This window comes from Aethalodelphis obliquidens, unplaced genomic scaffold, assembly GCF_003676395.1.
Source record: "Aethalodelphis obliquidens isolate GAN/ISIS:26980383/991018 unplaced genomic scaffold, ASM367639v1 scaffold50, whole genome shotgun sequence".
Taxonomy (NCBI): domain Eukaryota; kingdom Metazoa; phylum Chordata; class Mammalia; order Artiodactyla; family Delphinidae; genus Aethalodelphis; species Aethalodelphis obliquidens.
In genome coordinates, this window is record NW_020837994.1 from 5305319 (window position 1) to 5319773 (window position 14455).

Below are 14455 nucleotides of genomic sequence, written 5' to 3' on the forward strand. Positions count from 1 at the left end.
AATCCGCCTGCCAATGCAGGGGACATGGGTTCCTGGTCCGGGAAGAGCCCACATGCCGCAGAGCAACTAAGCCCATGCGCCACAGCTACTAAGCCTGTGTGCCACAACTACTGAAGCCCATGCACCTGAGAGCCCATGTGCCGCAACTACTGAAGCCCGCGCGCTCTAGGGCCCACGTGCCACAACTACTGAAGCCCGCGCGCCTAGAGCCCGGGCTCCACAACAAGAGAAGCCACCGCAATGAGAAGCCCACACACCGCAACGAAGAGTAGTCCCTCCTCACTGCAATTAGAGAAAGCCATTGCGCTGCAAAGAAGACCCAATGCGGCCAAAAAAATAAAATTAAAAAAAATATATATATTAAAAAAAAAGGTCCAGACAGAACAATCAAATTCTTCAATGAGCAGATCTAATTATTACTTTTTACAGTAAAAACATTAAAACCTCACTGAAGGTTTCTCACAGTGTGAAGTTAAACCACCTATATTAGAATCACTCAGGGTGACCGTTTGAAGAATGCTAACTGTGTGCTGTTACATCCTAGACCTTTTAGGGTGGAGCAGACTTTCTAGGGTGGTATCAGGATAATCTGAACTTGTAATAAGCTCCCCAGGTGATTCTTATGCATAATAAACTTTAACAAAGATTATACAAAATGGGAGTCCCTGAGACGTGGGAGCATATCCTATTTTTCTCTGTGTTCACAGAATCGAGCACTTAACCTGGCACAGTGCGTCTACTGAACTGAATTGAACAGGCCAAAGAGATTTTTAAAGAAAAGTCGCTCAATTCCACTGTCCTGAAACAGCTGATTCCATTTTTTCCCATATGCTTCTAGTCCATGTGCACAGCTTTTACACTGTTGTAACTGCAAAGTACAACTTAAAAAATTTTCAACACATTTTCTCTTATAATTTTTATGGCTATAAAATATTTCATTCAACATGTAATAAATATCTTACTTCATACAGATTTTTTTTTTGAGTTTTGAAAAGGATTCCCTTAGGAGACCTTACATTTGTGTAGTGTTGTCAACTTATGAAACCCTTTCACACAGTCTTCGCCGTTTCTCACAACAATCTGTAAGTTAAATATTATCCTCATTTTGCAGATAAGTATACAAACTCAGAGATAAAATAACTTGCTCAAGGTTCCACAGCTGGTAAGTAGAGCGTCAGACATAAACCAGAGTCTTCTCCCTCTACGTCTAATACCCCTTCCAAGACACGAAACATCCAGCACATTTTCTGGCAGGAATCTGACCCTACAGTTTCCTGATGCAAAAACCTGTAACACAGAAGGCAGAAGATGGAAATTACATTTAAAGAGATCGTTGGCCAGCCGTATCCTAACTGTATAAGGAATCCGTTTCTGCCTTTTGGGGCAATGCAAAGAAAATGTAGTATCAGTAGAAATCTTCAGTAAAGGAACTTACTGTTCTTCAACAACAAATCTATATATGACCCAAGTCCATTTCTGCAATCCCCAAATAAAGGGGGTTGGTACTGCCCTGAACATTCTGAAACTCTGAGATCTTTCAGCAGTATTACAGATACAGGAGGAGGAACAATTACTATAGGCTGTAAGACAGACAGGGAGGAGGTACTGGAGACTTTAAGCTCTTCTAACGTCAAGACTGGTATCACAGGGTACTTGGGTAGCAGCTGAGTGGACAGTGAAAAGAAGCATTACTCTACTAAGAGAAAGGCCCACCTTAAGGATACTCTGCCTGGCGAACACCCTAGTGGGGTGCAGCTCTTCAGGGAAGGACAGACTGTCCCAAGTGAGCAGCTACAGAAATTCTATTCTGGAGAAGAAAGTGTGTGGCTGTTTCTAATTTATTATATTTGCATGCCATGGAGAGGCCGGTTCTGTTACTATCAGGTCACAATCAGAGTTCTCCAAGTATTAAAAAAAAGTTACCTCTTAAGACAGACAGTTCTTAATTCACTGAAGGTTCAGTGGGTAAATTAGTAGGAACTGGGAAAAATACAGAGGAGGGTAATTTATACATCATATACAGGGGAAGGGATATGATCTCTAAGAGATTTTTCAAATCTAGGATCATTGGAAAACAGCAAACCAGCAGTTCTTGTTGAGCCAGTGTGCAGAGAAGGTTCTGCATGTGGCAGAAGCCAGGTTCTGCAAAATACAGTTCTGTGTACATGTGTATTTGTAGCACGAAAAAAACCTTTGCTGCACGGGCCCACCAAGTTTCTATTTTCAGAGTATCATCTTGAAATATCAAAGGCTGATCACTTTGGGAAGGCTATTAATAATTCCTATCAAAGTTCTTTCATCTACCTTTCTATGTATATTCTAGGATGATCCTAAGAGGAAAGTAGGACAAATGTGAACACAGACTCATTTAAAAAACTGCACAGTGAGCTTAAGTACACTGCTGGGTCTGGGACTCTGTATTCCATTTTCAATGTTTCTCTTTACTAGAATGTATTTGGGCTCAACCATCATTTTCCATCACATTCTTAAATTTCTTCTCCCTGTACAGAACAAGGAAATCAGAGGCCAAAGTGTGTTTTGCACTGGGGCTTAAAAGGCAAGATTCTTTGATTACTGTAAGAAGTTCAGTGCTTTCAGTTTCTCTGGAGGCTGAGAGTGGTGAACTTTATTTGTAGTCTTACTCCCCCTCATTATTAGGAATTCCTAATAACCAATCTCCATAACAAATAAACTAATTTAACCAAACAAATTTCAGGCACAGTAAGCTACAAAGGAACAAGGTCCACAATATATTGTGGACATGTTAAAAAATACTGTAAACTGTAAAGCAATGTCCAAATGATAGTCATATTATTAATAACAATTATGAACAGTAAAGATGTAGCAGAAGGATATTGAAAAGTCATAAACTATGTTAATTCAGTGATTAGCTGCCTGAATGGCAGCTTACGAACCATCTAAACTCCTGATTTCTTTACAAAGGTCCCCCAGAAACTACCACACAGTGTACTAATAATGGCTGTAAATCCACTGGATTCCAAAGCAAACTGCACAAGAGCCAGCTGGAGTGTTAGCTGATCCAAGGGGCAATCCAGGGCTCCTGACAATGGTGGAATGTCTAAGTTTCTGGAGGGGTGCTAACCATGATCTAATAAGACCTGTCTTATAGAAATCCTACTGAAGTATTTTGGTGTAGGGTGATTAAGGTGGCTTTCCACTCTTTCCTTAATGCTTTTGCCATCTTTTCATTGGAATTGAAGCTGGGAAGAACTACTGTCAGATATTACTCCCACCTGTTTTCTTTTTATTATACATACTTTAGATTGCAGACTGAATACAAATATTGATCAGAAGCCAAAACGCCCCAGACACTTCTTATCAATTCAATCCAGGCCAATCTGTCTTTCAACTCTGCATTTTTATGTTCTTGCCTCACCACTTACTCAAATAAATATATGAATAAAATAACAATCCAAGTAAGCATCTCTCATCTATAATTACCTGAAGAGGTTTAAAGAAGGGTAGAGTTAATCCATCTCACCAGTTGCATCTTCAATGCCTGTTCAGTCCTGCGTGAAATGTCTAGATTCAATTTATAGAGAATATGAATGTATAACACTGTAGAGGGGTGCTTCTAGCAGATTCTGTTTGGGAGGGACAAAAGGTCAAACCATTCCTTTGCCGTTCTGTGAGAGTTAAGAGTCTCTGGGCTGGGTCAGAGGGTAGGAGAGCTATGTCTAGATCTGGAATGGATCACTCACACAATTAAGTTCTTGTCAGACCCTCCTAATCCCCCCCCAACCCCCCTGTCAAAAAAACCCCACAAACCCACGACAGCACAACTTACGCAGGCAAGCGGACAGCCAGATGGAAAGTAACTATTTTTCTCCACCTTCTTCAAAATTTGAAATGAGAATGGGAACTAATGATGGAAAAAAACATTTCTAAGTTTTAGAATACACTCTTACTTGGGTTACTATTTTGAGGTAATGTTTGGAAACCTTGGGAAAGCAGAATCTGATTTTTCCCTCATTGGAAACTGGTTACTCAAGTGAAAATTAATACCCTCAAATCCCCTTTTAACTCACAAATTAAGCCCTATGGTATTATAGAACAGACCATCCTTAACTATTAAATCCACATTTTTGTTCATTATACATAGAATTATACAACGCTGTTTCTATGTAGAATCTGGATATTCATATATCAGCTGACAAGCCAACATTTAAAAGGTTTTCTTCTGTTGATGCTGCCTGCAAGCAATGGTTTAGTTTTGGCATTTTTATCATCCTTGTCTGACATTAGTGCTTGTTTTTTGTTTACTTATTGGTAAAATGTAAGTATTGAGCCAAAGGTGTAAATGACTAGGCCGTTTGAAGTGGCAAGTGTCTGGCTTCAACCAGATACTCATTATGTGATCAACTGTGAAAGAAAAGAATGAACAAATAAGTATGAAGGTTCGGAAATATACTGCTGGAGACTCAGATAAGGAAGAATGTATGTTTGACTCCTTGAGAAGGAGCCTTTTCCACCTCACATACACACACATTGAACACACTTAAGTCTATTGTTAAACTTTCAGCGACTGACCTCATTATAAGTTTTCAGAGACCTAGTATGTACTAAAATAAAATCTAAAGGTCACACTTTAAATCAATTATTATTAGTGACTATGTCCATCACAAATTCCTAGAAGATTAAGAGATAGAAGGATCCTTAGAGTTCATCTACTTCAAAGCGATAGCTCTGCAGATGAAGTAACTGGAGGCCACAAGGATGATCTTACTTGCCTAATGCTCCACAGTTAAGCCAATGGTGGCACTGGGACCAGAACCTGGGGCTTCTCTCATTCAGTATTCTTTCTATCACTGTTATTTTTGATGCCCAGCCATCATGTTAACATCACAATTCTGACTGGCTCCTCAAAAATCACTGCAGGCATGATCCCTAATAGCCTTGGAAACTATTAGTGCATCCAGGTTTTGGGCCTGTGAATGTTTGTGATTCTTACTCCACAAAATACAGTATCAAGACTTAAAAGCCAAATCAAATTAACTGATGTCACAAATGGTTTCTCTAACCCTAGGGGAGCATAGGCTCGGTTGTGTGTTTTGTGGCTGGAGGTGATCGTTCCCCCCAAGTCGCTGCTGACAGTGTCTGCCCATGTGTTCTCAGGCCCATGTGTGTAGCCACAGCCACATACTCAACCTGCTACGACAGAGACAGCCTTCACTGATTTCTAATAGATGTGCGTGGCAAGCGCAGTGCCATGGACAGGTAAGAGGGACTACAAGGCAAACGTAAGAAGAGGAACAGAATCTGAGTGCTTGACCTATTTTATCCAAACAATTGTTTCCCAAACACTACCACAGGGTTGTGTTTTGTTTTGTTTTGTTTAACATCTTTATTGGAGTATAACTGCCTTACAATCGTGTGTTAGTTTCTGCTTCACAACAAAGTGAATCAGCTATACATATACATACATCCCCATATCGCCTCCCTCTTGCGTCTCCCTCCCTCCCACCCTCCTTATCCCTCTAGGTGGTCACAAAGCACCGAGTTGATCTCCCTGTACCACAGGGGTCTTGATTACAATGAACCTGAAATCTTATAAAATACGGTATATTTTATTATTTAGCGACTTCAGGGAAAGGGAGAGCTGATAGTGCCACACTTCTTAAAGAATTACTTCTTCACTAATTTTTGGGGTGGGAAACTTAGGTACCCAGCACAAATGGGTAAATAATTCATATAAGAAAATGTTTTCAAATAAATAAGATTTATCTCTGTGTGTGATTTTTTAAACTATACTTTAACGGAATTTAAAAAATAAGTTACATATATATATTTCATTGTTTATATTCTTAAGCAGAACCTAGTAAACATAAGTAACATGTTTTACACAGAAGAAGAAGAAAAAAAAATGGTTTCTCTATTTTATCTTCCAGGTCTAAGGTTAAATATCGCCTTTTCAGGGATGCCCCCTCTAGCAAGCTAATCTATGATTGCCTTGTTCTTCATAAAATTTTATAGCACATACCATATTTTGAAATAATACATTTGTTTGCTTATCATTGGTATATCTTCCCTAATAGACTGTACATCCATGAAGGCAAGGGTCAGTTCACTACTGTTTATGTAGCACCTAGCACAGTCTGTGGCATGTAGAATAAGCTCAGGTAATATCTGTTGAGTAAACAAATGAATTTATCTCTCTAACCCATGGTTGAGGCAAGCCTTATGGAAGCTTTAATTTTTCCTTTTATCCTGTCCTAAACTTGGTATCTAAGCCCAAGGATTAAAGTTCCAGGGAAGCAGATTTTAGCTCAGCAGAAGCTACCAATTAGAGAGCTTCAGAAATGGAATGAGCTATTCTGTGGGGTACTGGGCTCCTTGCCAAGAGGCTGCCAAGGTACATAGGATCCCTCTGCTTTAGATAGAAGTTCGACCTTGACAACCTCTCAGCGTCTCCTATGACTTCCAACTCTAGGTTCTGCAGTTCCTTCCAGTTGTTTGATTTTGAGTTAGGTTAAAATAAAGTGCATATAGAAACTCATTAGGAAGTGACCTAAGATAAGACATCTAATGAGACTTAGAAAATTGATTATTCAGGCATGCATGCCTTTTTATAATTATTTGATACATATGAATCCTACTGAGTTCACCATTTGCCATAAGTCCATATATCTGCATCTCAACGAAGACTAAAAGTAGAGTTAAAAAAAATTTGTGTAGCATTTCACAGTTTTAAACACATACACACACACACATGCACACACACTTCCATGTAATTACTATATCAAGTCTGTGAGGAAAATGATGCATGAGCTCATACAGAGTAAGCAGCTTATCCAAACTCATACTTGTGACTGCTAGAACCGTCAGGTCGCGAAGTTCCAAATCAGTGATCTTCTCACTCTAATATGCCCTGTTATTTTTTGACTCCAGAATTATCCTCCCTTTAGGTTTAGCTATATATCCTCATCTTGGATGGAAAATACCTTTCTTCCAAATTTCACTGGGAAAAGGCCAAATGGAATTTAAAAACCTGTTTTTTTCTTTCATAGGTATCGAAAATCTATTTTATTATCAGAGACGTTATAAATATCTAACATGAACTAACTGCAACACAACAGTGTTTAGTTTAAATAATACATCTTGTTAGCTTTTATAATTTAGGATCAACAGTTATTAAATGTGATTTTCCATGTAGTCTGATGAAAAAAGATTTCAATTCACAATAGCAATTTTCTTAATTCAAGACCCGAAAAAGGAATATTTTCTTCTGTAATGTTTAGTAAAGCAATGAGAATAAGATGGGAATTTATCATAGGTTAAATGGGAAGGGAGAAAAGATCCAACAACATTTTATTTTTAGCTAGTAGTTGCTTCTCAAAGGTCACAGAGGGCAGTGGTCTACTGATTAAAGACAAAGTAAAATACACAATTTTGGGACTTCCTGGAGGTCCAGTGGTTGAGACTTTGCCTTCCAGTGCACGGGGTGTGGGTTTGATCCCTGGTCGGGGAGCTGGGATCCCACATGGCTTGCGGTCAAAGCATAGAACTGAAGCAATATTGTAACAAATTCAATAAAGACTTTAAAAAAATGGTCCACATCAAAAAAAAATCTTGAAAAAGTAAAATACACAATTTCATACTGTCCTAGAGTTTGAAAGGACCTTTGAGATCATCTAGTTCAATTTCTTCATTTTTTTCTTAATTGACACAATAGCTTTGAGATTCTATCTGCTATAAGTACCTCCTCTTGATGGAGTTCATCTTTCCATGAAATGCCTTCAACTTTCAATGAAAATCATGATCACATGTATCTTTCATGTATCTTCTGGCATGACAATTACATATTGAAAACTTCTGCATTTCTACAGTTCAACCATGCATTCTCCTGTATGTATATTCATGTGCAGTACCTCTGGCACAGGGTGGTTTTCCTTAAGCAGTCTTCAGCTACAAAAGACACGAATGAGTAAATCTTGGAAAAGGGATAACATCTTTGATATTGTCAATTCCCAAGATGCACTGCAGATAGCGTTCAAATCCCATCCCAAAACCTCCATGTGGCACAGATCCAAATTGACGGAGGTCCAGATACCTAATTTTGAAAAACAGAGAATCATTACCTATAAATGCTTCATTTAAGATCAGATGTTATGACAGAATTTTATGTTTCAAAAGTTTTTTGCAATCATTTGTTATCGTCACATCACTGCGGTAGACCAGTCTTTTTACAGAGAAGTTAAAGTGATCTGTCCAAGATTACCCAGGCAAACAGCAGCATATCCTGTCATGCATTCATGGGCTTTGGTCACTTGATCCTTATTCTTTAAAGTTCGTTAGATGCTTATATACAGAAAACTTGTCTCATGAGGCTACAGGAAAATTTCTCATAACTTATTTTTCTTTAAATATATTCCTCTTCTATGTCTTGGTATATCTATGATAACGTTCTTGTTTTTCCTTACCAAAATTATATTGTTCAATACACAGAGAAGGGTGAAGAGTTTTGCCTGATGTATTACAAAAAGAGACCCCCTACTAGACTAGACTGTAAGCTACATCAAGGTCAGGAACTGCATCTTAGCCAACCTTTATCTCCAGTGACTGTCTGGGAATAGATGCTCACTATATGATGATTTATTGTTTGAAGGCATAAAAATATACTCTTGAGCACTGGAGTGAAGAAAAACTTTGACTTCTCTGCTTTAAGCCTAGTAGAAGATGTCCAGAGTCATTTTTCTGAAAGGCTACACAGCCTCTGAAGCCCATCCTTGCACATTCTATTCCCACATAAGACTACATGCTAGAAAATGGTATGTTCATGATTCAAACCCGATTCCAATACACCAGCCTGGGATAAAGTTGTTTTAGGAACGGAAGAGAAGGAGGAAGACTCTATAACTATTTTTATTGTCATTTAATGGTGGAATTCTTGAATTATACAATATTGATTAAAATAAGTTTATAGTTTCTTGAATGATTTGTAAAATATACAAAAATACAGCATAAAACTTAAGCACCACAGCTGGTAGTCATACGGCTCCTCAAGGATAAAGACTATAACCTTTTTCCCCACTATTAATAACAATGACTACATGTATTGGTATTTTAGGCAATTAAGATTAAGTACTTCTCTTTCTAAAATAAAACACAAATTGCAACTAGGTGAGTTACAACCAAGTGAGCGATCAATAAGACAGGAGTTAGTATTTAAGAACTATCAGGAATAATGGAAGGAACACAGTCCTGAGTAATTGAAATGTTTGGTAGCTGAATTAACTTTAAGTTCATAAGGCATGGGGGCAGAATACACTTTGATTTAGTGAGAAAATGAGATGAAGGGCATGTCAAACCACCTGCCACAAACACCTGCAGGATCTGAGTCGGCTGCTAGAGGTCCAGTATCTAGCTTTAGCTGGCTTTAAATTTCTCATACATCGATGTCAAAACACTGGCATAAATGCCTGGAAACTGAATTCAGAAGAGGGATTCTGTCTTTAGCATTTTTCTTGCCTTTGCTTTGACAGATGGAAAAATCTACTTCTAAAAACAAGTTTTCAAAAGAATCTTTATTTGATTGTTGTTATATTGATTCTAGGGTAGCCAGATTATAGAAGAGATGGTACAAAAATTATGGAACTAGTTACAGATTATTTGCATGTGGCGTGTAGAAACAGGAAGTGAGAAAATTCTTAGACACCTGGGGTGGCTATTCACAGTTTGGTAGAACACTAGGAGAGATCACAGACTTGGAGATTTTTAAGGTCCTTTCTGCCTTAAAATGCTATGATTATCATATAAAAGGAAGCAGATCCCAACTGTTAAAAAAATAAAATTCAAGTGAGTAAATTTTTAAGATCTTAATTGGCTTTATTCAGTGATTCATGAATCAGGCAGTATCCCATCTAGCAATAGAAAAGAGCTCCAAAGAGCTCTACAGAATGATTATAGGCAAAAGGGGGTAGGACAAGGAAATTACTAGCAAAGAGTGGGTGGTTTCAGGCAAGGTCGCCTTCCTTTAGGAGATGGCAGGGGTCTATCAGGCAGATTACCTCACCAGTGTTGACCAGGTAATTTTAGATTCCCTGGTTCAAGATTCCACTCCTGGGAGATGTCAAAACTATAATTAAGTTAGGTATTAAGTCTCAGTTTGGTGATGTGAGCTTAGTACAAGTGACTCCATTTTGAGCCTGCTGTCTCTTTTATTAACAAAATAATAAATATTTATATTTGGAGATGTTAGGAGTTTGAAAACTTTAGTTGGGAAAGAGTAGTATTGAAATGATTAATAAAGACCAGAAAAGGTCTAAACCAATAATTAAGATTTATATATAACTAGTTTTTATACACTATGAATATTACCTTGTAGACAGAAAGAAACTGAGGTAAAATGCATAAGCTTGACAATCAGGCTCATCTACCTAATAGCAAGACTCAGAACAAAAGAAGGAAAGGGGGACGGAAACTTAACTAAGCTTCTACTCTGTGTAGATACTTAACCTGTATTGTTTCCTTTCATCCTAACAATAACCCTGTGAAGTAGATATTATCATTCCATTTTATGGCCAAGAAAACCAAGACTCAAGAGAGATTAAATATGCCAAAGTTCATTACTGATAAATAATGAAGCAATCTAGGGCCATTACTTGAACCCAATTTTAGGCTTTTTTGCATCTCTGAAATCAGCTCCTTCATTACGAAAAGGCAAGTGTGTAATTTAACCTTTCCTTCTCCTGAGGACAGCAAAAGAATTAATAATTTTGTTGATATTATTATACTAAGATCCTGAAAGAGTCTTATTACACAAATATAAATAAATAATTTGTACATACTGTAAAGTACTTGAAGAAAGGGTCTGCATAAAGAACACCAGAACAACTTAGGAATGCAGACAGATGATCTTCCCTAAGCAGCTTAGATTTCTACAGTTGGTGGAGACCTCAGGGACCACTTAGCTCAAGCTCCTAATTTCACACATAGAGAAAATGAAGCATAATGGTTAGGAACAAAGTCCCAGCTCTTTGCTTCTAACTGTGTGCTCCTGCTTAAGTTAGTTAACATCTCTAGGCCTCAGGCCTGGAGGGATAATAAAAAGAGAATAAGAATAGTACCTTACTAACAGGGTGTTGTGATGATTACAGAAGACAATATACATCAAAATTTTAACACAGTTATCTGGCACACAATAGGTAATAAATAAATGACAGACATTATTATTACTACTTTTCAAAGACTCAAAGGGAGTAAATAATCTGAGAACCTGTTCATTGTTTTAACACTCTTCTATAGCACCCTGGAAATACAAGTGAAAACTATTTCACACTCAGACCCACAGCTAGAATAAGAGTCATCAGGGGTTACATTCTCACCATTGGTAGGCTTCTGTCAGTCCTGACCTGTAAAAGGAAAACAACAAAATTATTTCGGAGAATGGCAATAAGATAAATATACTAATCACCAAATATTTATTCTGGGTTGTGTGCACAGTGCTCTTTATAAAGAAGTACACACCAAAACCTGTGCTCTTAAATAACATGCAATGCAGTTAAGAAGCCGAGCCTTTATTAGGTGGTAAGAAAGGTAGGATAACCAATAGTAAGAAAACCAATAGTCCAAGGTATTATCAAATAATAAATGCTATAGAAGGAAAGTATGGTCCAGAGCCCAAAAGATGGGCTTCATTTGAGATAAATTTATCATCCTGTGACATAAGAGAAGTACTATTACTACTATATAGGGTTGTTGAAAGGCACACACAGACAAGTGATGTAGAGACACAATTTTCTTTCCACAATATTAAAACAATAATACAGATTCTGAGGCTGCCTTCATAATATGGCTGCAAATTGGTTTTTGCCAATTTGAGAAATGTTAATAAAACTTAAAGCTCTTAGTACTCATGAAATTTAGTTTCAGCCCTTACAAGTGTTTGGGACCACTGTGTACCTCAAAGTGATCAAGATTATGAAAAATTCAAATATACAAAAATATGAAAAACATGAACAGAAGTCACAGACAGATCTCTGAGACAGGTAAACACATATATCCACTTCATTAGGAAAGACAAATTTGGATATTATCAGATATTAGGTAAACATTTAATGTTATGAGGAAAGGTTTCCTGAAGGAAGGAAGCAAGCAAAGAAAACAGACCAATTAATCTTTCAACAGATGAAGTTCCTTGCCATGTGTGATTTTTATTGTGCTTTAAAAAAAAACAGAAAACCTTCAAATTCTTTCCATCTAAGGAGTTTTACCATCACTTCAATTCCACGATTTTTCCAGGACTTTTTAACACTATAGTAATACTAAGGAGTTAGTAGTCTATGTGATAAAAGAGTCCTCCCAGAACATATGTATCCCCTTTCTTCTGGACGCTAACCAAACAGAGCCGTTCAAATGATTAGGATTACAAAACCAAGTTACTCAACAGATTCATAGGTTCGGATCTTGGAAAATCAACAACTTTTTAAGCATTTCTCCATTAGGAAAAGAAGGCCTTAACAAATGGCTAATTTAATAAACATGTCAAACAATCATGACTTTTCCAGGTTACTGTGAAACTTAGTATTATCTGGAGAGAAAGATTAAGCCTTCAGCATGGGAAAGTCATTTTTTAAAATAGTCTGGCACAGTAAAAGTGGAAACCATGGAAAACAGAGGTTTATAACCTTGGTTAGTTTAGGAAGTCATTGTGGGTTGTTGGCTGACCATGCATATACAGGAGTGGTGGTTCGATTAGAAACATGATTCCCTCCTCTTCATATCCAAAACATTTTCTGGTGTTTAAGGATACATTTCCCAGGTCTCAAACAGTGAGTTAAAATAAAGTTATTCAAATACCTAAATCAAGATGCTTACATAGTAGAAAACCTGAGGAAGGGAAAACTGCTTATTCTAAATGCTAGCTTAGTGGATATTTTTAGTTTCTTTCTCCCTCCATCTTTATCCTTTCCCTGGTTCAGAGCCTGTCCTTATGCCCTGTAGGAGTCTGCCAATCATAATTTAGAGTTAAACACACACACACACACACACACACACACACACACAAAGTGAAGAACAAACTTTAAGGGGGAAAATTTTCCTTTTCTATCATTAACTTTTTTAAAAAAATTTATTTAATTTAATTAATTTATTTTTGGCAGGGTTGGGTCTTCGTTGCTGCACATGGGCTTTCTCTAGTTGCGGCAAGCAAGGGCTACTCTTTGTTGTGGTGTGCGGGCTTCTCTTTGTGGTGGCTTCTCTTGTTGAGGAGCATGGGCTCTAGGTGCGTGGGCTTCAGTAGTTGTGGCACACGGGCTCTAGAGCACAGGCTCAGTAGTTGTGTCACATGGGCTTAGCTGCTCTGTGGCATGTGGGATCTTCCTGGACCAGGGCTCAAACCTGTGTCCCCTGCATCGGCAGGCGGATTCTTAACCACTGCACCACCAGGGAAACCCCTCTATCATTAACTTTTTTTTTTTTTGCGGTACGCGGGCCTCTCACTGTTGTGGCCTCTCCCGTTGCAGAGCACAGGCTCCGGACACGCAGGCTCACCGGCCACGGCTCACGTGCCCAGCTGCTCCGCAGCATGTGGGATCTTCCCGGACCAGGGCACGAACACCGTGTCCCCTGCATTGGCAGGCGGACTCTCAACCACTGTGCCACCAGGGAAGCCCTATCATTAACTTTAAAAAAAGCTATTTCCATAGGGAGAGATAGATACAAATAGTGGCAAAAAATCATTGTGTTTCATATAATAGTTCTAGTCTTTCAGAAAGAGAAGCTCAGAGAGGTTAAGTAACAACTTGCTCAAGGTCACACAGAATCTGAGATCCAAGTCTGTCAGGAGCTACGGCCCATGCACTATTCTCTGTTAGTTTGCCATGACTGCCTTTGAGTGCCCCATCCCCAATTTCTGAATTCTGTTTCTTCTACGTCTCACCAATACCTGGCCAATCGCTGCTCTAAGAAATGGTACCGTTCTTCTCTGAGGCTTCCCCCAAAGAGTTCTCCAACTCCAGGAACCAGAAGATCAACAGCAGCAACCTAAAAAGGAAAAAACTCATAAACAACATTCCGTTTTCAGAGCATTCCAACAACTGTCAGCTTCTGAAGCAAGTGGAACGTTTAACATTTTGACAACTGGCTATTTAACTGCTTACCAGAATCTTATTTATGTTACCTGTTCATGTTCCCTGTTTTAATACCAAATGTTTAATATTATCTTTAGAATACAAAATGCAGGTGGACAGTTTCCCCTCTAGCACCATTTATGCAGTATACTTAACAAAAATGTGTTTTCTGCACAAATGTGAGACAAATGTTAATTATAAAAATGTGGGAAGTATTAAAAATTATGAAATATTAAAAAACACCTATTAGCATGCAGAAGCAATTACATGTTGGCATATTTTCTTTCAGGTTTTTCTTCTTATATACTTAAAGAGTATAGCAGAGATCAAATTACATACAAAATTTACCATTCTAATTGTCTTAG

The 14455-nt window shown here is 38.0% G+C and overlaps 1 protein-coding gene across 16 annotated transcripts in view; it reads right to left on the minus strand.

Annotated features, from left to right (window-relative positions):
• Positions 1-337: 337 nt before the first annotated feature.
• Positions 338-14455, minus strand: part of NARS2 (asparaginyl-tRNA synthetase 2, mitochondrial) — a 142724-nt gene continuing 128606 nt past the window's right edge. For 3 of the 16 annotated variants that reach the window (XR_003428103.1, XR_003428091.1, XR_003428105.1), the window contains 5 exons: positions 13907-14004; positions 11346-11372; positions 7721-8071; positions 3463-3883; positions 338-1287 (listed from right to left, as the gene is read on the minus strand). Coding sequence is in view for 1 of the 16 variants with exons in the window: in XM_027083509.1 (XP_026939310.1) it covers positions 7927-8071; positions 11346-11372; positions 13907-14004 (270 nt within the window). In the remaining 15 variants the exon portion in view is untranslated. Of the gene's footprint in view, positions 1288-3462; positions 3884-7237; positions 8072-10808; positions 10941-11345; positions 11373-13906; positions 14005-14455 lie in introns of those variants that run through there. The other 13 variants (XR_003428101.1, XR_003428098.1, XR_003428095.1 and 10 more) reach the window with 13 other exon arrangements.